The sequence below is a fragment of the Perca fluviatilis genome, chromosome 11 (genome assembly GCF_010015445.1).
Source record: "Perca fluviatilis chromosome 11, GENO_Pfluv_1.0, whole genome shotgun sequence".
Taxonomy (NCBI): domain Eukaryota; kingdom Metazoa; phylum Chordata; class Actinopteri; order Perciformes; family Percidae; genus Perca; species Perca fluviatilis.
Window position 1 is genome coordinate 9,037,128 of NC_053122.1, and position 27,923 is coordinate 9,065,050.

Sequence of the window (27,923 nt, forward strand, 5' to 3'; positions counted from 1 at the left end):
TGTTGAATTACTGCAGAAGACAACTTAAGATATATTTTATGCCATTGAGAAGTGTTAAAAAAAGACATTTAAAGAGCCAAAAATTGGTGGCCATCTTGAATTTGAAGGTCAAAAATAGGTCAAATCAATAAATGGACATCATTTATGAATTCCTTGACCCAAATAGTCTCAGAAACTATGTATCATACAGTTATCTGTACACACTCACACAGCCATCTGGACTGTAATAATGGGTATATTTTAGCCATGATCTACATATCACTTAATGTTTATTAATTGTTGATTAGCTCCTACAACATAAAACAAAGTGTATTTCAGTGCAGCTGGATGGGCCTGCTGATAGAACGTGAGAGAGAAGGCACAAAGGGCAGTGGTGGAAGAAGTATTTCTAAAAGTACTTATAGGAGCCATGTATATTATGTTTGTTTATGGTTTAAATAGTTTTCACCTATTACGTAACGTAGTACGTCATGGGGGTTGGTCTCACAATAATCAGTCTATTTACACACCTGGACACCTGCATGGCGGAGGCTAGAGAGGGGGTGAGCTGGGGTTTTGCATTTTCTGTTTCTCTGCCTACAGGTTGTCCACTTAGACTGTGGCTGTACCCCTGGACATCTGATGTAATGTTGTATGTCATTTGTTCTATGTATTTTGTGTTGTATGTGTCTGCAATGTTCTGTATGTATAAATAAACATTTTTTTAAAAAAAAGTGCTTCTAATATCCTTCACTGGTCTCCATCCAGAGCAACGGGAACAGGTGTCTCGAATTTGTTAAATAAAGGTTGGATTGAAAGAGAAAAAAAATATAAAAATTCAGCGTCGTCACAGTGTTGCATTCATTTTCAAACGCGAGGGAGTGCTAAATGCATTGACATATATTAGAAGTTATTTGTTGACATATATATAAAATGCAGCTAGCTAGCTAGTTAGTTAAGAAACTTGCTATTCAAAAGACCTGATGGAGGTGAGTGTCGCTTACATTTGTTCAGGAACAAAAACCCGCGTGTTCTTAAAGGAGAACTCCGGCCAATTTTTACGTTAATCTTGACCGCTAGTTAACTTAGCTAACTGTCGATAGAAAAAAAAACGCGCCGAAGCTCCTAGCGAACTGGTGCCGCCAGCTAATGCCCAGAGCTCCCAGTGCCTATTAAAAAGCACCAGTGTGTAACGTTTGTAGGTGTTCATTATCAAAATCTGTATTTCCCTTCACAAACATACATGTATGTACAGTATTTTTTTATTTATTTTTGGCTTGATGTTAGGTGACAGAATCCGAAGGACCCAGCTACTGTCACGCTCACATGTCAGCCAGCCACATATGAAGAAGCACCCGGCACCACGCGTAAGCAAGTTGAATATGTAAAATATGTAACATTAGCTAGCTAGCGATGTTGTGAGCTCTAGCTAGCTGATGTTAGCTGATGTCAAACAAAAACGACCTGCTTTAAATGCTCTGTTTTTTCATGTGGCGTACTGTGAATGAACCACATTAGCTATCGCCTCTAACTAGATACGTAATGTATTTTTAGCATATATGGGGAATGGCTTTAAATCAACTCAACACTCCCACATGTTATGATAACATTTCCTTTGGCTGACAGGAACTGAAGATGATAAAGGACATATGCAAAGATCGCTTGGGCAGGGAAGTCAGGGTCGAGTGCAAGTATCCCTCTCTGGAACTGGAGATAATCCTGAAGAATAATAATAATGCGTCCTTCTACATGTGCAATGCTTGGGCCCACGCCATTTTTTTTTTATCTGAACATTAAGCCATATGAAGGACATGTTAAACTATGAGAAACACATATCGTGCCATCTCAGCATGTTTTTATGCCTGAATAAAAAACATTTTAACAGCATTTCACCCCCTATAATGTCAGGCCCTGTCACAGACAAATCTCTAAATGTCAGAAAGGTTTCCTAATGACTTTCTTTGATAGACATAGCATTTTCTTATTGATCACATGTCCCTGATTGTATCTGGCATGGTTTTGTAAGTCCTATAATAAATACAAGTGACTTGGTTAATTGTATAGATGGTAAGCACAGAATAACCGCTAGCTACTCATAAGATTGTAAAAAATCTTCCTTTACATCCCAGATTTTTACAAATATGCAATAGTGGATATATACCCCCGCCTTTGTGTACACATTTAAAGAGATTAATTCATGAATAATTTCTTGAATAGTCAATTTTATATCATAATGTGATGTGTGACAGGACTAACTGTGACGTGACAGGACTGACTTGACAGGATTTTCTTGATGGAGGAAAATGTATTCCTATTTGAAATTATTATTTTATTGTTAATGTTATGAGACTAACATGGTCATGTTCAGCCAATATAATATAATACGAAACCTAATTTATTAAAATATGACCAACAACTGATAGTTGAAACATCTTTTAATTTAATAACTGATATAGTCCAAATATATTTTAATTTAATTCAATATAACAACTTTAATTTAGAAATGATTTAACAATTCCTTTAAAATTCTTTGAAATTTCATTTAACATTAATTTCATTATTTTTATATATATATATATATATATATATATATACACACACACACACACACACACACACACACACACACACACACACACACACACACACACACTAATGATAACCATGAACAATTAGAATTCCATAAATGTATTACATAAAAATGCATAAAAAAAAAAAAACATGTTATGTTGACACACACACATTTTAATCTTTATACTCCGCAAGCTTTGCCCAAATGTCTTTTTGGATCTCATGGTGACGGTTGGTTACAGGCTGAGGAGGTGGAATGAACTGAAAGACGTGCTCAAATAAGTACCAGATCATGTCCTCTAGTGGGCCAGAAGAAGCGGTTCACTCCTACACGGTGCATGCATCTTACTTGTACCTGAACCTCATCAATGGCAGTAATGATGCCTGGGTAGAGGTCTCCGTCATATTTTTTTTACACACCACTTCTCTATCTCTTCTGGACCCCATTACATTTCTTCTGTTGTTGGTGGTGAGCTTGTTGTGGCAAAGCTGAAGGCCTTGGTGTTATAGCATGTGCACTGTAGAATCTTGTCTACAGTGCACATGCAGCTCACATCGCGGTACACCATCTGCCCAGGAGAGGTAGTGACCACCTGGTGTATCCTCATAGTGGATGGGACTTGGGGGATGCCGTGTGGCATGTCCTTCATTGCCCTGTCAATGGACACTACACTTACATAGAACAGTTTCAGAGTGGTGCCTGTGTGCACCAAGGCCTCAAACCGATCCATTGCACTTTTGATGTCGCGTCCGTGGCTCACCAAGCGATCCGCACACCTCTTTACAACACCTCCAACCCCATCTGGTGCCCCTTTCCCGTGGCTGGCCTCAAAAAAATTCCACGTCCCAGCTTGGAATTCATTTTTGTGGAGGAGGGAGGTGAATAGGTAAAAGTTCCCCTTCTGGCGGTACTGTGTGCAAGGTCCACCGCTAAAGAAATGGACCACTGTGACAGCAGGAAAAGCATTCTTGACATGAGACAGAATGGGGCTTAGATGCTCCCATATTGCTGGGGGCCCCTTTAGCCGAGATGGTGCTGAAGCAGAGTGGTTCAGCAACTGGGCCTACACATAAAACTTGAGTGTGCAGTGTTGCTTGCTCATGGGATGCATGTAAAAGTGTTTCCACTACAAAAGGTTGCGTATTTCGTTTATCAATATGTTGACTTTTCCACCTAATCCCACCGTAATAACTTTCTAGCGATAGTTCAAGTTTTTTTTTCATATTTCAAGCATTTCCATTCTGATTTATTTTTTTTTTTTTTTTTTTTTTCTTTCATGTGCAAATTGAACATACAAACCCCACATCCAACCTCTCTTTGTTTGTCTCTCTGTCCTTGCATGTTGATCTGATGATGATGACCTTTCTCTATAGGCCTAGAAACTCCCGAAGGTTACGCACTGGATATTATAAACTTATGTACAGGAAGGAGTCCGTCTGCTTCAGGAGTGTCCATGTCTGAAAAATGTGTAACAGGAGAGCATAGTAGATGCATTTTATAAAATAGTATCTGTTGTTCAATTTTGTAATGCAATATATTGAACATTATTTACAGTTGGTTATTTTTACTGTAAATATGTTCAACATTGAGGACAAGAAACCTGGTCCAGAGAGCAGGTTCAATAAACACTAATTTCCAACATACGTTAGCTCAATGAAAGCAGAAATAGATCAGACAGGTTTAAATTGTATTGAAACCTCATATCCTGATCCAAGAAAAGTTTCAGATTTCTAGTGATTTTCAGTCAAATGATTTTCAGTCAAAAAATGTCTGTTTCACATTTATCTGAAGCCTTTAAAGAGGATATGGCATGGCCATTTCCACTGTTCATTTATTCTTGGTGTCTGCTAAAATAGATTTTATATGCTTCAATGTTCCAAAACAACTTTATTTTTATTATACTGTACATTTTACATTGAGCTCTAATCAGCCTCTGTCTGAAACAATCAGTTTCTCTTATCAGATCACACTTATTTCAGACCATTAACACACAGGTTGTATATGATTCTGCCTTGACACTTCAAGACATTGGCCGTGTTTCCCAGAGTCGCTCTTGTCGGTGCACGATCCGTTCTGCGACTGTGCAAGACGTTAAGCGCAAAATTAAATGATGGAATGGGTAATAAATTAATCAATGCAGAGTGTCTAGAGCTAGTTTCCAGTAGTATGTACTAGGGCTGGGCGATATGGAGAAAATCAAATATCACGATATTTTTGACCAAATACCGCAACGATATTGTAGTGTTGACTATTGGTGCTTTCACAAAATATTTACACAATAAGATCTTTGAATAATCATCAGTAATGTGGATATAATGACTTAGAGGGTAAAGGCAAATAATAGAACGGTTACAACAGTCTGGTAAGTTCAGAAAATGACATCACTTTACTGTAATGCAGCCTTTAAAACCAGGAAAAGACAACACTTATGCAATATTACAATAACCAAAATCTAAGACCGATATCTAGTCTCCTATCACGATATTGATATAATATCAAGTTAACAAGTTAAAACTAAATAAAATGCCATGTTACTTAATGTTATGTGCTGTCACTACAAATTACTGTCTGTTACCGATTTTGAAATCTAAAATAACATTTTTTATAACAATAACAAAGATGGGAAGCTTAGGATCGCTAACGTTACTGTAACGTTTACACCGCTACCAACTTGGTAGCTGACAAGGAAGCTCTGGCCGCCCTGTCAATGACGCTTGTCAAAAAGAACGGGGAAGCTGTTTGACGCTTTGGCCACTCTGACGTGGCAACGTTCTTCGATCACGTTCAACACACGATTGAAGACAAAGCACAAGCAGCCACTGCACGGCCAACACACTGACACTAGAAACCTTTTTATAAATTACATATATAAGGACAGAATTTGTATTGTTTGTTGGTCGCGAGTGTGTCTGTTAGCAGTTAGCTCGCTCGTTAGCCGCTGAACCGCGTCATAGCTCATTATCATAAAGTTGACCAAAGTTGAACTTTCGGATTGATGCTCTGGACGCTCAAAACGCGACGCCAACAGATTTGAGAGAAGCCAGCTTCCATTGAAAATGAATGACTTCCGGTATCTTTAGAAGCTCAAGTCGGCGGCGGTGTGTACGTACAGTAAAGCTGTCACTCGCGGCGATAGCAGTGTGCTTTGTGTGGATGAAGCATGAAGTTAATTTGACTCATTTAGCGGCCGGCTCTCCTCGTAACGTTACTACTCCACTGCTCGTTTGTCCGTCAGTTATTGTAAAAACCTCAGCTCCACGACTTGCCAGATTAAATATCAGGTAATAATCAACTGTAAAGTAGCTACACCTTTTTAAGGATCCCTTGGTAGATCAGCCTCTGCCTGGTAGAAAGTGAAATTGTAGAAGAAAACCCCAACATTTAGTGGCAAAATCCATTGTTATGTCTACAAAATTATTTTAGTATAAATTCAAGTGACCACTACCTCTGGTGATACACTGCACACCGGCGTGAATCGTATTACTTTGTATTATGAGTCTGGAGATCCTTTTTTCTTGTTGAAGGGGAAATCTATTGTTGGGACATGTTTGTTTCTACTGTTTCAACTGAATTTTATTAATGTTGATAGAGTTTGGATGCTTTCAACGGTTTGTTCGAATTCCGCATTAGCAAAACACAAAATAATTATAAAATGATAGATCTTTACCCGGAAAAGTGACTTTTGTTCATGGACAAGTGAAACGTAAATGTTCTTGTCCAAAGGACAAGTGCCTCAAAAAGTTAATGTTGAGCCCTGATTAATGATAATTGTCCCTTAAAATGTACTGCCGTCGTCCATTTGCAGACTGATAACTGGGTCTCATTCCTGTAGCATAGTATTGTAAACTATTCTGCTGTGTTGGAATCTGCATTTGCGAAATCCCGACGACACCTCTGCACATTTTCCACAGATTTTAAACAAATCAATAAAAATTAAAAATAAATAACTCAGAATGTTAACACACAAACACATAAAAAAACATTCTGGATCACTGCTGAAAACTGTATAAAAATCTGCAGATGCCATTTAGGTCTGGTGATAGACAAACCCATGCATCTATTACTCAAAACAACCCTCCTGGATTGTATTTCATCCTTTCATCAGCACCTTTAACGCTGACTCATCCCTGTGTGTTTAACACACTCCTCTTTTCGTTCTGAGTGCTTGCTCAGACCGAATTTCAATATTTTATATAACTTTAACTGTCAGCTTAATTTCTTGGAGGGACTATGAGAGGCTTGCTAAATACAGATCCTGACTGTCTCTGGGCTGAGAGAGGTTAAAAAGCCAATACAGCCTGCTGTCATACGATATAAGTAAATACAATATACTAAAACCCAAAAGAACTACATTTAACTACAGCTGATTCTCTGGATTGTGTAGACAGGAGTGTTATTCTAACCCACTGTCTGATATTTCTCTCTAGAAGAGGAACGTTAGACAGACGTACACAGCTCAGATACTCATCACACCGACATAGTCTGATAAGGCATTTGTTGTAAAATGGTTGTGTGTGTGTGTGTGTGTGTGTGTGTGTGTGTGTGTGTGTGTGTGTGTGTGTGTGTGTGTGTGTGTGTGTGTGTGTGTGTGTGTGTGTGTGTGTGTGTAAAAAGTGGGCAGAAGAGAGAAAGAGGAAGCAGACGTGATGTAATGTTCTCTTAATACGTCCATGGTTGTATGCAACCGGAGCAGAGTTGGTGGAATAAGTCTGACGTTCTTCTTGTTATAACGTCGGCCCTGGAGGTAACGACTCTCCCCTGGTTTTCTGACCTCGGTCGGAAGTGAAGCAATCAGGAAAGGTTAACCTTGAACATTTTAACAGCTTAACGTGCGCTGACCTATTGGGCTGTTGACATTTCCAACAGTTGACAGTTGCTTAATAAAAGCGGGCTTTCCCCACAAAAACGTGTGTCATTGTATGTGTCATTAGTATGAGAACAAAATGAGATTTTAACTGTCGGGCTCGGACACAAATTTCTTAATGCCTTCTACATGTCGCAAGAAAGAATTATTTTGTGGTTCACCACTTTTGAAAATTTAAATATTGTATATATTTGTTGTATAGACCTACATTTTTTTTTTCTACAACTTCAGCATTTCTCATTGAGAGAGAGAGAGAGAGAGAGTCACAGGTACACACACTCGTGCGTGCGCAAGTTAACAAGTTTGCTCCATTAATCATAAGCTTGTGTGGCTATGGATTAAGTTGAAGGTTTAGGTCAGAGTGGTAGGTGGGTTTCGGGCCAACCAATCCCAGTAAAGATGTAGGATTCGTACACTGATAGGAAGATCTGCACTGGAATCTCAATTGTGGGCAAATCACCTGACTTTACAATAACGTATGACGTTTTAAAGTAGGATTTACTCACAAAAACATATTTTGATTTAGAGCACATTGTGATAGAAGTTTCAGTTTTCATTCTCTTTTTTTCTTATCACATCATTGTTTAAATGCATACTAGAATAATAACCAGGGTTTTGGCAAAATAATATCAATACAATGTATCTACTGGGCTTTTACCTGCATTACATTAAAACATGATCTAGTATAAACACAAAATACAAGTGAACAAAATACAACCTGAAAATAAGCATGATATGTCCCCTTTAAAACTGTTTACTCCTGAGCATTATACATTATACATATCTTTCATCCCAAATCCATAAAGCACAGAAAGGTTTTTGCTAGGGAAACCTTAGTTTTTGGCCATGAAAAGATGTTTCATCACCTTAGCTATGCGTACCTAAAAATAATTAAATCCAAAGTCAAGCTAAAAGTGAAACTAAAAAACAGCTGAGCAAAATGTAATTTATAAATAAATAGGCTTGGTAGAAAATAAAATCAGTGTGCTCTCTAAGTACCGAGCCTTTCCTGAGCAGCTGTATATAAAGGTCGGTTGTAACTAGGTTATCCCAGTCGATGTAAAGGAGTTCTCTGATTTCCCAGGTTAACCTGATATTGTATTATTGTAATTCATGGAATTGTGTGTTTTCAGTGTCCGCTGTGGAAAGTGTTGAAGCGCTGGAGCCCAAGAGAAACAACTATATTGGTAAAACACGTTGCACTGTACTACCTACAGTTAGGCTTAGAAACATTCTCATAACATCATTATGTGGCCCGGTTAGCTCTAGAGCAGGCGCACATATATAGAGGTATACTAACCCTCGACGCGTCGCAGGTTTGACTCCGACCTGCGGCCATTTGCTACATGTCATTCCCCCTCTCTCTCCCCTTTCATTTCTTCATCTGTCCTGTGAAAATAAAGGCCTAAAAATGATAATAAAAAAATAAAAAACAAATAAAACCTCATTATAACTGCTAAGAAAAGCAAAAGTGTGACACAGCCTTCTGCCACCTCTTTAAAATGGTCTCTTGACTACAGTGTTAACTTGTGGTAGTCACGACATATTACTGTTTTACAGTACGTAGACTGTGGAGTTAGTGAAATGTGTTTCAGGAAGATTAAGTGGTTGTTTTTTACCGCCCTCTTCCCAGCATGCACTGTGAAGATAATTGCTGTACTGTACTGTACATCATCTAGTCAGGACCTTATATACTGTCTATGGTCAGGACCAGTCAGCCTTTTTGTTTAGCGTTGAACATTTAATTCTAATTCTTCTCTGTGTTGTTTAGGTGTTGCCATGGCTTCTGCTGTCGCCCTACTTGCCACTGCTGCCTCAATGCTCTATCTCAGTGACGTTTAATACACACATATGCACACACCAAAATAAAGTGTTTGTTTATAACATTTACGCAAAGTGTCTATTATTTCAATTAGAAATTGCAGCATTGCAGTTAACATTTTGGATGTGTGTGTATGTATGTATCTATCTATCTATCTATCTATCTATCTATCTATCTATCTATCTATCTATCTATCTATGATGTGTTTGTCATTCACCTTGTCGGTTTATTTCCAAATCAAGAAACTTGACTGCACTCTGCATGTAACTGTTACTTCTTTAGTATTTTTTAAAAAGTTGACTTTAACAGGCTGAATATATATTAGGCCTAAGTCTTAAAACTGCAGTGTCTGTCTGATGATTATAATTTGATTAGCAAATAAATTTAAATTAATCTCTAACATCCATCTGTTGGTGGGCACACTCACACAGCCATCTGGACTGTAATAATGGGTATATTTTAGCCATGATCTACATATCACTTAATGTTTATTAATTGATTAGCTCCTACAACATAAAACAAAGTGTATTTCAGTGCAGCTGGATGGGCCTGCTGGTAGAACGTGAGAGAGAAGGGACAAAGGGCAGTGGTGGAAGAAGTATTTCCTGTACTTAAGTAAAAGTACTAATGCCACACTAACAGGATATTGGGTCTAAATGCTCATTTTGTAATAACACTGAGGAAAACGTGTCACATCTTTTTTGGAACTGTCCCCATACAATAAAATTCTGTACTTAAGTAAAAGTACTAATACCACACTGTAAAAATACTCTGTTACAAGTAAAAGTCCTGCATTGACTTTTTAAGTAAAAGTATGTAAGTATCATCAGGGAAATGTACTTAAAGTATTAAAAGTACTCAATGCAGAAAAATCCTCCCATTTTAGAAACTGGATACGATCCAAACAGTTCTGTGTTGGTCTCATCATTTCAGCTGGACTTGTAGGCTGCTATATTGTTGGGTAGTTTCCTTTGTAACAAAATATTTTATTTTATAAACTATGTGTATTTAGTGTGCAAAAATCTCAATTTGCAAAGTAACTAAAGCTGTCAGATGAATGTAGTGGAGTAAAAAGTACAGTATTTCCTTCTGAAATGTAGTGGAGTATGAAAGTGGCATAAAAAGAAAAGGGTAAGTAAAGTGCAAGTACCTTAAATCTGTACTTAAGCATACAGTACTTGAACAAATGTACTTAGTTACATTTCAACACGGTCAAAGGTGCCTTTCTCTCCAGCTTGAGCAACAACAGAAACATGCTGCAGACTTGAAGACTGAGGAAGAGTCGGAGAAAACGGAAAGAGGAGAGTGAGAGGCAGGAGAAAGAAATCAGGATGAGAGGGAAAGCAAAGAGTGAGAGGAAGAAGAACTGAGATGGGACAATTAGAGGGATGAAGAACCGAGTAAAAAAAGATGATGGAGAGAGGTAACACTGAGATATTTGTCTCCATTCCTGCAACATATCCATCTGGATCTCATGGTATTTTTTGTGTTTATTTTTCTGTGTGTTTGTGTGTATATATATATATATATATATATATATATATAAAAAATACAGTAACATCCATGCAAATAGCATATATTCACCCCCACCCACCACGGTCCCTGCAGTGCCTCTCCTAAGTTTGGACTGCAGAAAAAACAACCTTATACTATTAACTGTCCTATCTTGATTTCATTTCTTCCTACTAGCAGTGTGCATGGAAACCGGAAGAGAAAACTGGAGTCCTTGAGACAGGCAGGAAGGAGTTAAATGAAAATTATGCAATGCAGGGTGGAGTTTGGACCTGCCAGTTTACTGAAGTTACTGTTTGATTTAACCAGAGCTCAAGAGCAATACACCCAGAAACAAGTCCGCTGTCCAGTGCTGCGCTGAACTTCGATCCACAGAGAGTGACATAAGCTTCCTTATCGACTGAGTAGTCGGAGAAAAGACAACATATGGGGGCTTAAACAGTCAGTTTGTTGTGTAACGGTCAGTGAGAGCAGTGGGCCTGATAAGGACGGTCAGCTCTCAGACAGTTGAACTTGGGAGCGGAGCAGTCCCGGACAGTGCTTCGGACCTCTAATCCAAAAGCCAAAAGATCTTCAGAAAGCTTTCGGAAGCTTTCATTCCCAAACCAGACAGAATCATGTTGAGTAAAGACCCTCCAGACATTGAGGTAAGTTATGTTGTATCTGTTTCTTGAACAGGATTCTCTATTCGGGCTACTCTGTTCATTCAAATACTGTGTATCTACAGGTGGCCAGTAGCCTTGCGCGGAGGGGAAATCTACCTCAAAGTCACAATAAAAAACATCTGACAATAATCTTGATAATATAAATTAACACATTATGGTACAAACTCATTTTAAGACATGTAAGGATACAAATGAAAAAGTAGGCCTACACATTTTCTTGTTAACATTTATTTAATTACATTATTTAAGTATAAATCTGTGGTATACATCTGTTTAAAAATATCATAGTAGTTTAAAGTCACTATAAATCAATTGAAAGTAGGAAAAAAAAGTGCCCTTGATCTTGACCAAGGCTTAGGGCAAGCATGTCCCAAGTCCGGCCCGGGGGCCAATCACAGCCCGCAGCCTGGGTTTGTGAAGGACAAGACAAGAGTCTTATGTAAGCTTAAATGTAAACAAACTTTGCATTATTTACAATAAGTCATGTTAAAAATGAGGTTAAGATATTTATCAACTTCAAGTTTAAGGTATTCCATACAGTATGGCTGGTTATCTGATTACAGATGTAAAAGTAAAGCAGAATAGTTTTTGTTTATTTTAGATATGTTCATGAGTGGCGTTGATTTGGTTACATTGCCATTTAAAAAAAGAAGATAATGGTGAGAATGAAAATAAAAATTGTTATTGTTGAGTACTGTTATTATTGAGTTGTGCAACACTTTTTTTTCCTGCTTTCAAGTCTAGTGAATAGCATCTCACTACAACTCTTGGTGTGCGTTTTCTATGTCATATAATACATTGTTGATCAGCAAATTCAAACAAACAATCTTTAGGCACTTTAAGGAGGGATTTTTATACAAATATGTACTTTTCAAATATGATTGTTTTGGTTTAGTTCGGGATTAGCCTCCATGACTTTAGACAGAACAATAATCTGAGGCCTAACAAGGGGCTACTTTGCTGCCTATAGAAACTCAAAAAGCCTTACTCTACTTGTAGAAACATCAGTTTGATCGCCAAGTACTAAAAAGTAGAGGAATAATTCAAAAGAGGATTCAAAATAAACAAGATTCAAGATTAACTTCATTGTCATTCATACTCTTCACATGGCGAGTGCACAGCAGAACAAACCCCCCCCACATCTGGTTCACAAATGTAAAAATGCTAACAAGTGTAAAACTTTAAAAGTTGCTTTCCACCTGTTACTCATGAACTACTACTGGTATCTGTCTTTATAGCCCAGAGAGATCTGCTGGCAAATCTACTGAAACTACGGAACATTCTAGGAAGTTTGCTTGTTTGAATGGTTGGGGTCAAGATGATAAGATAATGACGAACTGCCAGGTCAATGCTCTGAGGTTATGTAACCCGCGGTATGAAGACACAGGAGCAGAAATGAAGAAACTAATTGTGTCCCATACTAACATATTGTTACAACAGAATTATATATCCAATTAAGAAAGCAAGATCCAAACCAGTCAGACGAGGGGGTATTAAACAGATCTCAACAATTCATTGTTATAATCATCATCAACAGTTTGCACAAGTACTTACAGAGTCTAACAATCATATAGTACAATTATCTTTGTTTCTATCGGAGTCTAACAATCAAGAGGTTTTTTTTTTTTGTTGATGTTTTGATCTATTTTCCCTTCTTTTCTACAGAGTATCCTGGCTCTGAATCCCAGGGTGAAGAGTCATGCTCCAATTATATCCACAGCGAGCAAAAAGAAAGAAAAGAAACACTGGAAGAGAAACCCTGAACATAACTGTAATGTAAGTATACCAGACACACACACACACACACACACACACACACACACACACACACACACACACACACACACACACACACACACACACACACACACACACACACACACACACACACACACACACACAGAAACACACACACTTGCTTTGGTTGTATGGTTTAGTCGATAGCATTTGTTCAATGTTTTCTTCCTCCACGTCCATCACTTTTTTTTCTCCTCTTGTCCCCGTTTCCTTTAAATAATTTGTCATCGTTCTGTTTCCTCCACTCTTCAGTCTTGTGTGAAGTTAGAGAACAACTTTGACGATATCAAACACACAACGCTGAGCGAGCGCGGAGCACTACGGGAAGCAATGAGGTGAGAATGAATGACTTTGCTATTTTACAAAAGATAAAATAACACTTTCAACTGACGTGTAACACACACCCAATCTCACAAACTCACTCTCGTTTAGCAGGCTACAGATTGTCCACAAGTATAAGCTGTATATTTATAAGGTTTCATTTTTGTTGACTGATGGTGATATTTCCAGTGATAACATCAAATAGAAAACCCTGCTGTTGCTTTCTTTGACTAGTCTGGGACAATGATTTTTCATAACTTAGTTTTAAACTGTTAAATTAAAGTAAACTCTGTGTTTAGGTGTCTAAAATGTGTGGATGCTCCCTGTCAGAAGAGCTGCCCTACTAACCTGGACATAAAGTCATTTATTACAAGCATCTCTACTAAGGTAATGCAAAATACTGTATATACACACAAACACACTCATGCATCCATACACATGGCCATTTTGACAGTTCAGTGCCGTGGAAGATGGTTTCGAAGATTTTAAGAACAAAAATAAAAGTATAGTTAAATATACAGAAAATTATAAGTAGTATTTATGTTACGATCTTATCATTCATGTTTGTGTGTATCTATGTGTGTGTGTGTGTGTGTGTGTGTGTGTGTATCTATATGTGTGTGTGTGTGTGTGTGTGTGTGTGTGTGTGTGTGTGTGTTTGTGTGTTTACCAGAACTACTATGGGTCAGCGCGAGCCATCCTTTCTGACAACCCCCTGGGTTTGACCTGTGGAATGGTGTGTCCCACATCAGAGCTGTGTGTGGGCGGCTGCAACTTGTATGCTTCTGAGGAGGGACCCATTAATATCGGGGGGCTACAGCAGTTTGCTACTGAGGTACAACATGTATAGCTGTCAATATTAAGTAGAAAATGTTTGACAAATTGTTTCTGGGCGCCTGGCTAGCTCACCTTGTAGAGTAGGCGCACATCTATAGAGGTTAACGCCTTGATGGGTTCGACTCTGACCTGTGGCCCTTTGCTGCACGTCATTCCCCTGTCATGTCGTCAGCTGTCCTGTATAAATAAAATGCCCCAAAAAATAATAATTGTTTCTGTAATTCCTAACTCTAACCATACAGCAGTGTCTTAAAAACTCTTACTCTAAACTTGGGTTTAAAAAAATTATTTGTATTACATTAAGGTTAATGTTAAAGCAACAACATGTAACTTTTAAAAGAAAAAATATCTCTCTTTTAAATGAAAAGTATACTCCTAAGCACCATTGGTCAATTAAGCACACTCAGGGTTTTTTACTGATACAGCCTTACTTGGTCTGATATGAACATTAGCTTTGTTAATATAGGCTTTAGATAGCTAGCTATGCATCATGGAGTCAGTGTGCTGAATTTATGATTCTTGAGCATTGCACATTATAGTTTGATGAAATAATCTTAAACGAAGGTCCACTTATACTGTGTTCAACTACAATTACTGTCCTCGGTGGATTGGATTTGGATGGATTTTGCTCGATTTTCAGTTGCAGTCAAAAGCTGAGGATTAATCTTGTAAGTGGGCAATGAAATATACAGTCATTTCTACTTGAACAAGCAGTACAGAATATTATAAAAATAAATCATATATATATTTATTGCCAGTTGTGGCCACTGTTCAGCAAGAGGTGCATAGGCTCACTTTAAAGTCAGCCATGTTGTGTTGAGAGTTATATATATCAGTGTTATGATATGAATGTGTATGAGTCTATTAAAGGGCTTGACAAGTGCATTATTTCAAATATGCGCGTGTGCCTCTTCCTTCCTAGGTGTTTAGCAAGATGGGCATCCCTCAGATCAGAAATCCTGACCTGCCACCAGCCAATGAGATGCCAGAGTCTTACCATGCCCCTATAGCTCTAATTGGTTGTGGCCCAGCATCAGTCAGCTGTGCCTCCTTCCTGGCCCGTCTTGGATATGATAATATTACCATATTTGAGAAACAGAAGTACATTGGAGGCCTAAGGTAAAATATCATCATCCTCGTCGCCGCTGTCATCATTATAATCATCATAATCATTATCATATCAAAGATTGTTAAGTATGATATAAGAGACATTATATAGTATGCTATTATATTGTATCAACAAAAGGATTTGATTGTTAATTAGTTTTAAGTCAGTCTTTATCATAGGACTTTTACACACATAATAATTATACAAAGCAGGGCTAAAGATACAGCAGAGAAATTAATAAACATAAATCCTCAATAACTGCAAAAATGAAAACAAACTTGACATTAATCCAGCAAGATCTTTGACAAAGTTTGACAAGGTCATCTGACTATTTTGTTACTTGGCAACTAAATGTTCAGTAATTTTTGAAACACATTCAACATTTAACAAATGTGTTTGCCTCCCTGTAGCACATCAGAAATCCCTCAGTTCCGGCTTCCCTATGAGGTCGTCCAGTTTGAAATAGACCTGATGAAGGATTTGGGAGTCAAGGTATGAAACTCCTATCTTACTCACACATCATTGTTGAAGTGCCCTTAGAGTCCATACTGTAAAATGTTGTAATACACAGAGTATTTAAATACTTGTTTATCTAGTCTTTGGTTGTCTTCTCTTTCTGTTGTTTTGGTTGTCGTCTCAGTGGACTCAAAGTGTAATGAAATATGATCCCAAACCTTTGAAATCTATTGTCAGTCCCATGTTCTACAGAAAATGGACAAAGATCAAATAATTGAAGTTGATTGGAATATATGAATATTGCATATTCATGTACATTAGGACAACAATAAGGATGTGTTAAGACCTTTCTGATCATTTCATTCCTTACACAGTCTTGTTAAATGTGTTTTTGTGTGTGTGTGTGTGTGTGTGTGTGTGTGTGTGTACAAACCAGGTGGTGTGTGAGAAAGGTCTAGGTGTTAATGGAATGACTTTGACATCCCTGAAAGAAGAAGGATTTAAATCTGTCTTCATCGGGATTGGTGAGCGCCTCTTAATGACAGAAAATAGCTTTGCATTTGGCCTTATGTAGCCTATGTGCATTGCAAACCTTTATTTATTGGGTTCGACACCTTTTAATCCATCCGTAACAATTGCACAATATGTCCATGTGTGTGTTTAAGTGGGTTCAACTGTTATGCAAACATGGTTTAATACAGAAAATATTTGTGAGTCTTAGCTTTTAAGTCATAATGGAGCCATTGACAACCATACCTGTTGAAACTATTATAAAATACACAATATTTCTTACAATGCATCTGTCTGTGTGTGTCTCCAGGTCTCCCTCAGGCCAACAGAGCTCCAATTTTCCAGGGTTTAACTATGGATCAAGGTTTCTTCACTTCTAAAGACTTTCTGCCCATGGTGGCCTCAGCCAGCAAGAAAGGTACTGTGGTGAACAACACACACACACACACACACACACACACACACACACACACACACACACACACACACACACACACACACACACACACATTTAAAGGAAATACACCCACACACACACAGCAGTTTCGCTGGTGACATCATTTCAACTAACAAACATATGTAGGTATGAATGGGAAATCAGACAGGAAGCGGGCTAGTTCAAAAAAATCTTTTAGTGCTGAAAAGTATATTTTTCAAGTCAGAGAACATCTCACTTCACCATATGTCTCGGTCTCACTGTGTCCAGGTATGTGTCAGTGTCGCTCCTCTCTGCCAGAGATAAGAGGTATGGTGATAGTTTTGGGGGCCGGCGACACTGCGTTTGACTGCGCCACCTCGGCTCTTCGCTGTGGAGCCAAGAGAGTCTACGTCTGCTTCAGGAAGGGATTCACTAACATACGGGCTGTTCCCGAGGAGGTACGGATGAGGAATGGATGGATATGCAGGCAGATGGAAACATAGAGAATATTGAATACATGTTTGTTTGTTTTTTTCTGTCAGATGGAGTTAGCTAAGGAGGAACGGTGTGAGTTCCTGCCCTTCCTGTCTCCCCGTGAGGTCATCATGAAGAACGGTCGGGTTGCCGGGTTACAGTTCTGTCGCACCGAGCAGACTGACGAGGGCGATTGGAAGGAAGATGAGGACCAAATTGTCAGGCTCAAGGCTGATTACATCATCAGTGCCTTTGGTTCTATGCTCAACGAGCCTCGAGGTAATTAACCAATTAGCTGAGTAGCAGCTAGCAGTTAGCCTTCTGGCTTTGCCCTGAACTAATATAAATCTGAACATGTTTTAGAAATCTTTCTTTGGTTTGTGAAAGGTATCTGTTTGTGTATTTTTTCTGTTTTTTTTTTGTATGTTGATATGTTGTATTGCATTTGTATTTTGATAAATGTAATAAATAAATAAAATATCGGTATTTAATGGGCTAATTTCTACTACAGATGATTTTCATACAATTAGAATTTTCTAAATCTAAATCTTTTTTACTTTATTTATTGAACACACACCAATATGGCTCGCCACAATCTTCCAAACTCTTGGTCTCTTTGTCTGACCGACTACCTACAAAATATATATGCATATATTGCATATATTGTTACATTACAGAAATTAAGTCTTTGAGCTTTTCATATTTGTAGAAATTGTTGCCGTAAGTTATTGCAGAACAACAGCGATGATGACCTGTTTTCAAAGTAACCTGATCCATATTTTGTCTGTGTGTAGTGAGTGAGGCCATGGCTCCGGTGAAGATGACCCGCTGGGGTACTCCAGAGGTGAACACCGACACCATGCAGACCAGTGAGCCCTGGGTGTTTGCAGGAGGAGACATTGCTGGTTTGGCGAACACCACGGTGGAATCAGTGAACGATGGCAAACAGGCTTCATGGCACATTCACAGATACATTCAGGTAAATCTGTCTCTCCAATCCAGGGATGCATACAGATCTCATACAGCTGACATGAGTGAGAGGGAGCTAAGACACACATGTGTTATCTTGGTTAGAATTTGTAGTTCATTCTTAAGAAGTCACATAGGCCTTACATAGTGCGCCACACCATTTTCTTCAGATCCTTTATTCCATTTCATTTGAAAGGTCTGCTGTAGGGTACTGTAAGAGAAATGATTGTATATTTGCCCAGATGAAGAAGAAATAAATAAATCAGGCCACAGGACAATTCTTAATAAAGACTAGTAGAGACTATTAAAGGTTCATTCAACACAAGTTTGTCGGACCCAAACATGGGTCCAGCTGTCCCACTGTCTCCTTACTAGCTTCAGCTGAACAGAGATAACCTATTTATCTCTTACTTAAAGTTACACAAACATAAAAAGTGTTATAGAGTTATAAAACGATTTTAAAGTTTATATGGAGTTATTATACAAACATATAAGCATTTGAAATGACAAAATTAACCTCTCAGGTACTCTGTGTGCGTACTTGACATATGTTATTGTGCTGTGGTATGTTTATATGCAGTTGGAAGCCTTTTTTAATTTAATAAGCAATACCAAATGATTTTCTATACAATATTTGTTTCTCGTTTAAATGTAGATGTTAGATTTTCTTCCAACGCAGTTCATGAATGTGATGTTGACTGTAAAGTTTAAGAGCTTCATTATCCTTATTAACTCTGAGTACCACCACAGTCATGAGTACTGGGACTTGCCTTTTGGACACCTAGTACATCATGATGATTTTATCTCAGGCCTAACTCCATGAATAAAATATTAATGATGTGAGTGAAATATTTGTCCCATCTCCCTTCCTACTGCAGTCCCTGCACGGACAGACAGTGGACCCAGTTCCGAAGCTGCCGTTGTTCTACAGTGCTATAGATCAGGTGGACATCAGCGTTGAGATGTGTGGGATAAAGTTTCCCAACCCGTTCGGCCTGGCATCTGCCCCTCCCACCACCAGCACAGCTATGATCAGAAGAGCTTTTGAACAAGGATGGGGCTTCGCTTTAACGAAGACATTCGGACTGGATAAGGTACAGTCGGAGACGGTTTAGAATCTTTGGAACAGTAAACACACACACACACACACACACACAAATGTAAGGTACCAAGCAAGCACATAGAGTTGCACAAATAATGCAAAACTAAGTGATTTCTAGTACTTTTAGAAAAAGCCTAGTACAGTCAGAGATGGTTTAGAACAGTAAACACAGACACAGACACACACACACACACACACACACACACACACACACACACACACACACACACACACTGTAAGGTACCAAGCAAGCAGCACATATAGTTGCACAAATAATGCAAAAATAAGTGATTTCTAGTATTTTTTGAAAAAGCCTAGGGGGCAAACCCTATAAGCTATTTTGGGTCTAATACATTTCACCGAAGCAGACACAAAAAAGGTAAATATTACTGTACATTTTGGAAATGTAAAAAAAAAGTAAACTTACTTAACTTACAAAAATAACCAACTTTACAGTATCTGAATGTGGCTGAACCTTCTGAAACCCACTTTTATAGCCCTTTACCCATTTTAGTGTGGCTATTCGTTTTGTTGCAGCTTTATTTATAGTTCCCAGGTATGTCTACAAGGCAGTGCTTGATATCTAACAGAGATGGTAACATCCAAAAAAAAGTAGCAAAATAGTGCAGGGCTGCATCGGCAATTCATTTTACTGTTGATAAGTCTGCCAGTAATTTGGTTGACCAAGAAAATCAGCAAATATTCATATTTCTTTCAATCCTGGGTCAACCATGTAAAGCACTTTGTAACTTTGTTTTGAAAAGTTGCTTATACATTTTTTTATTATTATTATCGTTTGAGAAGCTGGTACCAGGGTTTTTTTCTGGCTCTCTTCTTAAAAAGATCAACTAAGTAATCAATTGATTATAAACAGTGGCGGGCCATGTATTTTACACCTGGGCCTTCAGTATTATCCTACAGCAATAAAAAATAAAATAAAAAAATGAACATCACCATGACACTAGGACATTATCGTGTGGAATAAAGTAATTTAACTTTAAGGCTCAGCACCTAGAGAGTTTTAACACACTATTGCAGAGACATGAATACACGGTGAGTGAAGCCATCCCTTTTACGCAGTATGGCAGGAATCACATATAGTCAAAATTAACGTTATTACCAAAGAAATAAAAACAAAAACACAACATCCGGTCACATTTCACAACATCCGGTCACATTTACTCATAAGACGACCACAAAACAATCAAAAACACAAATTACACAATCAGCGATCAACAGGCTTCCCCCACAAATTCCAGCCAAGCTGCTAGGGCTCAACAACACACACATGCCACCACGCACACACACTCAAAGGCCACTGACACTGCTCAAACCTTAAACACCAGCAGCAACTAAATCTAAAGCAAGCAGTAATAGCTACTAAAATCATTTCACTAAAATGCAGAAACATCCTTTAAACTTACCAAAAGCTGCTCAGCATTTGAAGAAAAAGTACATCCACCTTTCTTTCATTAACCTTACATCTAAAACTCAAAACGAACTTGAACTAACGTTACTGCTAAGGGTATGTGATGCTAGCTAGTTTTGCTTCTCGGCCCCCGTATACTAACTGGTCCGAAAAATGCCAACGTAGGTGGCTGGGCCAGCTAGAAGGCTTTGGCCTGTCAAAGAATACGCCCAACAGAGCAAACAGGGCAAATTTGATTATAATTAAAAATATTAAATTTTCTGGAAAGACAAAAAAGTCCAGGGTGCTCAGGAAGTTCAATCAGGTGTTTGAAGGTGGTCTTTGGGGTCGGGAATTCAATTAAGTGTAAAAAAAAATAAATCCAAAGCACTCTTCAAAATTATTTAAAAAGCCTTTATTTTACTGGCTATTTCATAATAGACAATTTAAAAGACATAGGGAGAAGCAACCCACGCGTAGCGGCACAGACAGCCTTCTTCACGATGTGAAAATATAATTTTCTGATTCTGACAATCTCTTGGCCAGCAGAAATGATTGCCAATTGATTTCTGATTAATTGACTAATTGTTGTGTCTGTCATGTTTCAGGGAATGCCTTTTTTTATTAGCTTTATAGGTAATATGTTGGAATTAATGGAAACATGCAAACTTACATACATGACATGGAACTGGAATTTGACTCCATTTAGAAACCCAGTAAAAAAACAGTTAGCTTTCCACCACTGTCTCTGTGATTGGCCTCTATAAATGTGTGTCTGCAGGATCTGGTGACCAATGTTTCTCCTCGTATTGTGCGTGGCACCACCTCAGGTCATTTGTTTGGACCAGGTCAAGGCTCCTTCCTCAACATTGAGCTCATCAGTGAAAAGACAGCAGCCTACTGGTGTCTGTCAGTCGCCGAGCTGAAGAGGGACTTCCCTAATAATGTAAGTTTTCTGTCACGTTGTTTCTTCATGGACAAAGTTTTGTCTTGACTCTGTTAAGAACATGAACAGCATAACTGACAACAGGCTAAAGGTTACCTATTAGCAGACCTATTTACATATCTATCTATCTGTCGTGGTGACTGCCTGACAAATCTATTTTAATCTATTTTGTGAAACTATTTGCACTGTCTGAACTAACACCATAGTGAGATTCAATTTTCAAGTCTTTGTGTCTGAAATATTATGTGTGATGGATGGAAGAAAGGGTTTGACACTCTCTTACACTGGTTTTGGACATTTGAAAATGAAGATTTCCCTGTGTCTCTGTCAGGTGGTGATCTCCAGTATAATGTGTAGTTACAACAAGGAAGATTGGACAGAACTAGCCAAGATGGCCGAGGTAAGAAATGTTATATACCAGTAACATAATCTTCCCCATTTACAGAATGTACTGCACATTATAACTACTGTGTACTTATTATGTTTACATGTTACAAACTGTGTGGCTTGTCGAGGTGTGGAATATAAAAATGTGTGTGTTTAGGAATCAGGAGCAGATGCATTGGAGCTGAACCTGTCTTGTCCTCATGGGATGGGGGAGAGAGGAATGGGTCTGGCCTGTGGACAGGTACACACACACACACACACACACACACACACACACACACACACACACACACACACACACACACACACGCACACACAAACACACAGACACACAAACACACCATTTAGTGTAATCTTTAAAAAATTAACAATTTGATTTGATAAATTGTTTGTGTATTGACATGTTTGTGTTTTTATGTGTCATTGTCAATAGGACCCGGTGTTGGTGCGTAACATCTGTCGCTGGGTGCGTGCAGCCATTTCCATTCCATTCTTTGCCAAACTGACACCAAATGTGACCAATATTGTCGACATCGCCAAGGCTGCTCATGAAGGTAAACACACTTTTTTGCACCACACTCAGTTATTACTCTTCCCTCCACATCATTTAGGCTACTGTATTTTTACATTGCACAGTGCAAATAATGAACATGTATGTAATGAATGTCTATGATCATTGTTATTGTTGCTTTGTTTTATAGGTGGAGCAGATGGAGTAACAGCCACGAACACAGTCTCAGGTTTGATGGGACTGAAGGCCGACGGCTCCCCCTGGCCGAGTGTTGGAACAGACAAACGCACCACGTATGGAGGGGTGTCTGGTAAGGACATACAAACACATGCACCATCCCTTTTAACTCTTAGTTACAGTTTTGCACGTATTGCACTTCTAACAAACCTCAGGGGACTCAAAAAAGACGAATGGTCAAAATGAAGGGCAGAGGCCACAATATCCTTATTTTAATCCCCGATGTGGGTTGAGCTCCAAAAACGCTAGATCCTACACTTCCCATAATGCATCTCCACTGCGTTTTTCACCAGAACCTCTCTGTCTGGTAAACACCTCCAGTTCATAACGCAGGCTTTCTGTTATGAAATGTGTATCGTTCAAGCCCAAGTTGAGACAATCCAGATGACATCATCAGGGCCTTTTTATTATAGTTTGGAACACTCTTTGCAGAGCCAAAGAAGACATTATTGAACAATTTTCGCAGGCTGAGGGCTACTCATCATCATGAGTAAACTCAACGTACTGAGTGAAATTGGTCCCTCTTTAATTAGATACAATAGATAGTAACACATACAAATACAGATTGACAACAAACAAACACAAATACTATGCGCGCGCATACACACACACACACACACACACACACACACACACAAGCCCATATGATGGCTGGAGTGTAAATGCAACATGAAGGAAGAGTTTCTGCCTTGCCACGTGATAGTAACATAACGATAGATAGACTTTAAGGTGTAAGATTTGTAGGTAACATGAAAATACACCCGTATTATTCTTTAAAAGATCCTTGAGTGACTGAATGAATTAAAGTCACATGAGGTACACTAGTGAGTTGCTTCTCCTAAGCTCTTGAAAATATTAACAATGTGTGCAGGTAATGCCATCAGACCCATCGCTCTCAGAGCAGTATCAGCAATTGCCAAAGCAATTCCTGGTTTTCCTATTCTGGCCACCGGAGGTATCGACTCGGCAGAGAGTGGGCTACAGTTTCTTCACGCCGGAGCCTCAGTGTTACAGGTGATAATATTACTGCCACACCTACCGGGGTGAAACTGAAGTTTACTCATGCACTCTAGAAATCAGTCAGTCAATGTTAATATGATGCAGTTTAGTGAAATTGATGAATACATCTTTGTCTTAAGACTTTAATCTAATTCCCCTTACTGTTTAACAACAATGTAGATGATCTTTTACTACATTACGTTTACTATTCTCCTACATCCTACATTTTTTCAGTGATTCTTAGAAAGAAACATTTTTGTTGATGTCTGTTTGTCTTCCTGTGTCTGATTCCCACAGGTGTGCAGTGCAATACAGAACCAGGACTTCACAGTGATTGAGGATTACTGTGTGGGTATGTAACTTGCTACTGCATGCTAAAGACATTAAGCAAATCTAACATATTTGACCCTAAAACAACAAAAGAGCAATAATGACAAAGTCTCTACTGTAGTTGTATTTTACAATGCCATGAACTGTTACTGCCTTATTTTAAACAATGGAATGCATGCATTTAGCATTAAGATGTAATATTCCTAGTTTTGGGAAATCTCAAACAGTGACCCATGGGGCTGGTTTATTTGTTCCTTCTTTATCTCAACAGGACGTACTCTGCGAGCTAAAGTCTGTATTGACATGGAGGATTGATTTTATGTTTTTATAAAGGTCTGAAGAGTTATCGACCCTCCTGAACCAACCACCGAACTAAAAATGGTCCAATGTATCTAGATGCTTCTACTTATGGATATTTAAACTATAGGATAATACCATTATGGTGGATATGTGTGTTCAGGTCTGAAGGCCTTGTTGTACCTGAAGAGCCTGGAGCTGAAGGACTGGGACGGTCAGTCTCCTCCAACAGAGAGACATCAGAAGGGAAAACCTGTTCCCAGACTGGAAGACCTAGTGGGAAAGGTACCACTTCTTACTACCAATAATACTACTATTATTATTATACTAATCATACTTCTGCTGCCATTGGCACCACTACGTATGTAGAAGAAGTAAATAAAAGACATGAATTAAACTTCATGAACCATATTTATATTAACCACTTTATTTTCTGAGCCCGCTAAATGGCGCTCTCTGTTCAACAAAGGGTTCAAGGCCCTTGAGCCTTTTTCTTAAAGGTCCCATGGCATGAACATTTCACTTAATGAGGTTTTTTAACATTAATATGCGTTCCCCCAGCCTGCCTATGGTCCCCCAGTGGCTAGAAATGGTGATAGGTGTAAACCGAGCCCTGGGTATCCTGCTCTGCCTTTGAGAAAATGAAAGCTCAGATGGGCCGACCTGGAATCTTCTCCTTATGAGATCATAAGGAGCAAGGTTACCTCCCCTTTCTCTGCTTTGCCCACCCAGAGAATTTGGCCCACCCATGAGAGAGAGAGAGACATCATGGCTTTCAAACAAGCAAAGTGGCAGTTGGTCAAGGCCACACCCTCCACCTTGAAGAGACTTCAGATACAGTATTAGGGGACCACTAAGGTCTATATAAAAGAGACTTCAGATACAGTATTAGGGGACCACTAAGGTCTATATAAAAGAGACTTCAGATACAGTATTAGGGGACCACTAAGGTCTATATAAAAGAGACTTCAGATACAGTATTAGGGGACCACTAAGGTCTATATAAAAGAGACTTCAGATACAGTATTAGGGGACCACTAAGGTCTATATAAAAGAGACTTCAGATACAGTATTAGGGGACCACTAAGGTCTATATAAAAGAGACTTCAGATACAGTATTAGGGGACCACTAAGGTCTATATAAAAGCATCCAAAGAGTACCATGTCATGGGACCTTTAAAACCTAAAAGGCATCTAGTAGGGTCAACAAATAAAACTAATATTTCATGACAGTTCATTTCAACATCACTGAATGTTGGAACGGAGGAATGAATCAACAACCTATACAGAGTGTTTAGACTAAGACTAATGCTTTCTCGAAACGTGTGTGTGTGTGTGTGTGTGTGTGTGTGTGTGTGTGTGTGTGTGTGTGTGTGTGTGTGTGTGTGTGTGTGTGTGTGTGTGTGTGTGTGTGTGTGTGTGTGTGTGTGTGTGTGTGTTTAGAGCCTCCCTAGCTTTGGTCCATACCTCCAGCAGAGGACATACGCCATCGCCGAATACAAGAAAAAGCTTAGAAACAACAATGATGATGTGATAAAAGCCGACATCCGCCAGGTCAACACGCCCCAGAAAGCCGTCCCTGCTGTCAAGGTACGGCATACACTCGTGATTCCTTTGGACGTATTGTGCTTTGTTTTGTGAAATAACTTTTTAACCAAGTAGGCATCTGTGTTTTGTGTGTAGGACGTGATAGCCAGAGCGCTGCGCCACATTGGAGCATACCAAGATCTAAACAACATGGAGCAGGTACCCTCTTTTCTCACACATCATATCCATTTTATATACTGAGAATTATACAGGTACATATTACATATTCATAAATGCTTTCCAATAAAATAAAGTTGTAAGAAGGGATTTTGAAGGTGCTAATGATGTGGCGTGTCTGATTTCAGTAGGCAAAGTGTTCCACAGTCTGGGATAACCAATGTGATGATGTGGTAATCATATATAGACCGCAAATCAAAGGCAGCCTCTACCAGAGATTGTTTTCGTCTTATATAAAGTCACAATATTAGAACAGTTATCACTGACCTCCACAGATAAAGTGTTACTGCACCTTGAGTAGTAATAAAAACGTTTTTTTTTTTGTAAAACAAAAAGTAATAAAACGGGTCATAACAATGATCTACCCCTGTGTTCTCAGGTCCAGGCTCTGATAGATGAAGAGATGTGTATCAACTGTGGAAAATGTTACATGACTTGCAATGACTCTGGATACCAGGTATGTCGGTCCGTCTGTCTGTCTGTCACAACATTTTAAACACATTTTTAAGACTGATCTGCCTCAGTCCTGTAACATGATGTGCTTACTGTCTTTCCAGGCTATAACATTCCACCCAGAGACCCACCTTCCCATGGTGAATGACAGCTGCACGGGCTGCACTCTGTGCCTCAGCGTCTGTCCAATCATAGACTGCATCACTATGGTTACCATGAAAAAGCCCTATAAACCCAAGAGGGGTGTGCCCATTAGTCCTGTCTGCTAAAGGGAAAGACAAAACCAAAACCATCCACATATGCAATAACGGAGACAAATAAATCTGTCAAATGAGGTTTGACATTTGTTGTGTTCCATTAATGCAAGTCACTCATGACGTAAAGGCTTCAAAAGTGGCAGAAAAATGATGTGTTTATCTGCTTTATATAGAAGAAGAGGTTATGAAAAATGTAGTCTTGATTTTAATACTAGCACCATTGATCCCACTGGAGAAAGAGGAAGGTCACGGTTCACAATAATGGTATCACAATTAATTACTCAATAATTTAACTGTAATAAGCAATTGTGGATTCTGCTTTATTGTTATTACTCTGTAAACACTTAAAGTTACTTGTGATGATAGATCATTTCTATAATTAAATGTGTATTTACTGAATGTGTTAATGTGAAAAAAAATGCTTCTTTGATATGGTTTATGATTTAAATAAATGGTTTCTGATTTAGCAAACCTGAACACTGGTGCACACATTAACATGATTAGAAAAAAAGGTATGTCCTGTTACACATCTCAGACTTGGTCTTTCACGTACTGACTCGTCTGAAGGATAACAACAGACAATGGTGGAAGAAGTATTCAGATCCTTAATTAGAAATGAGCAATACCTCAATATAAAAACATTCTTGGTACAATTCTGCTTTCAAAACTAAATTACATTAAATGTTAGTCATATAGGCTATTTTTTTAATTTATTTTTTAGAATTTTATTTTTTTATTAATTTCTGTGGGTCATCATGATTAGGTATATAGATAGATAGATAGATAGATAGATAGATAGATAGATGGATAATTTATTCACCCCAAGGGAAATTTTAGGCATCCAGTAGCTTAGACAACCATAACACAACAAACACACATACACACATATATCTCACATACACAAATATCACTCCCAGAAATGTAAAGA

At 38.5% G+C, this 27,923-nt stretch overlaps 1 protein-coding gene and 1 long non-coding RNA gene across 4 annotated transcripts; both read left to right on the forward strand.

Moving 5' to 3' along the window:
• Positions 1-831: 831 nt before the first annotated feature.
• LOC120569003 lies at positions 832-9,305 on the forward strand. 2 transcript variants are annotated; one of them, XR_005640818.1, is made up of 4 exons: positions 832-968; positions 1,267-1,346; positions 8,549-8,602; positions 9,187-9,305. It is a non-coding gene; the product is annotated as an uncharacterized LOC120569003 (long non-coding RNA). The 2 variants fall into 2 exon arrangements; XR_005640819.1 differs by lacking the exon at positions 832-968 and adding an exon at positions 1,073-1,177.
• Positions 9,306-11,038: 1,733 nt separating this feature from the next.
• On the forward strand, positions 11,039-27,394 carry dpydb (dihydropyrimidine dehydrogenase b). 2 transcript variants are annotated; one of them, XM_039816791.1, is made up of 25 exons: positions 11,043-11,396; positions 13,080-13,190; positions 13,464-13,546; positions 13,832-13,919; positions 14,206-14,367; positions 15,292-15,488; positions 15,888-15,969; positions 16,370-16,457; positions 16,754-16,861; positions 17,150-17,319; positions 17,404-17,614; positions 18,130-18,314; positions 19,183-19,398; positions 21,596-21,760; positions 22,092-22,160; positions 22,305-22,388; positions 22,581-22,701; positions 22,849-22,968; positions 23,767-23,909; positions 24,192-24,246; positions 24,685-24,806; positions 25,965-26,111; positions 26,205-26,267; positions 26,665-26,742; positions 26,843-27,394. In XM_039816791.1, exons 1-25 carry the CDS (start codon positions 11,367-11,369, stop codon positions 27,005-27,007), a joined length of 3,063 nt encoding a protein of 1,020 aa, XP_039672725.1. In that variant the 5' UTR covers positions 11,043-11,366; the 3' UTR covers positions 27,008-27,394. The 2 variants fall into 2 exon arrangements, with proteins under 2 accessions (XP_039672726.1, XP_039672725.1); XM_039816792.1 differs by lacking the exons at positions 23,767-23,909; positions 25,965-26,111; positions 26,205-26,267; positions 26,665-26,742; positions 26,843-27,394 and having other exon boundaries at positions 11,039-11,396.
• The last annotated feature ends 529 nt before the right edge of the window (positions 27,395-27,923 follow it).

Coding starts and splice junctions, on each gene's coding strand:
- dpydb (XM_039816791.1), top strand. CDS start 11,367: ATGTTGAGTAAAGACCCTCCAGACATTGAG. Junction 13,547..13,831: donor GCACTACGGGAAGCAATGAG/GTGAGAATGAAT, acceptor CTCTGTGTTTAG/GTGTCTAAAATGTGTGGATG. Junction 26,268..26,664: donor ATCTAAACAACATGGAGCAG/GTACCCTCTTTT, acceptor CTGTGTTCTCAG/GTCCAGGCTCTGATAGATGA.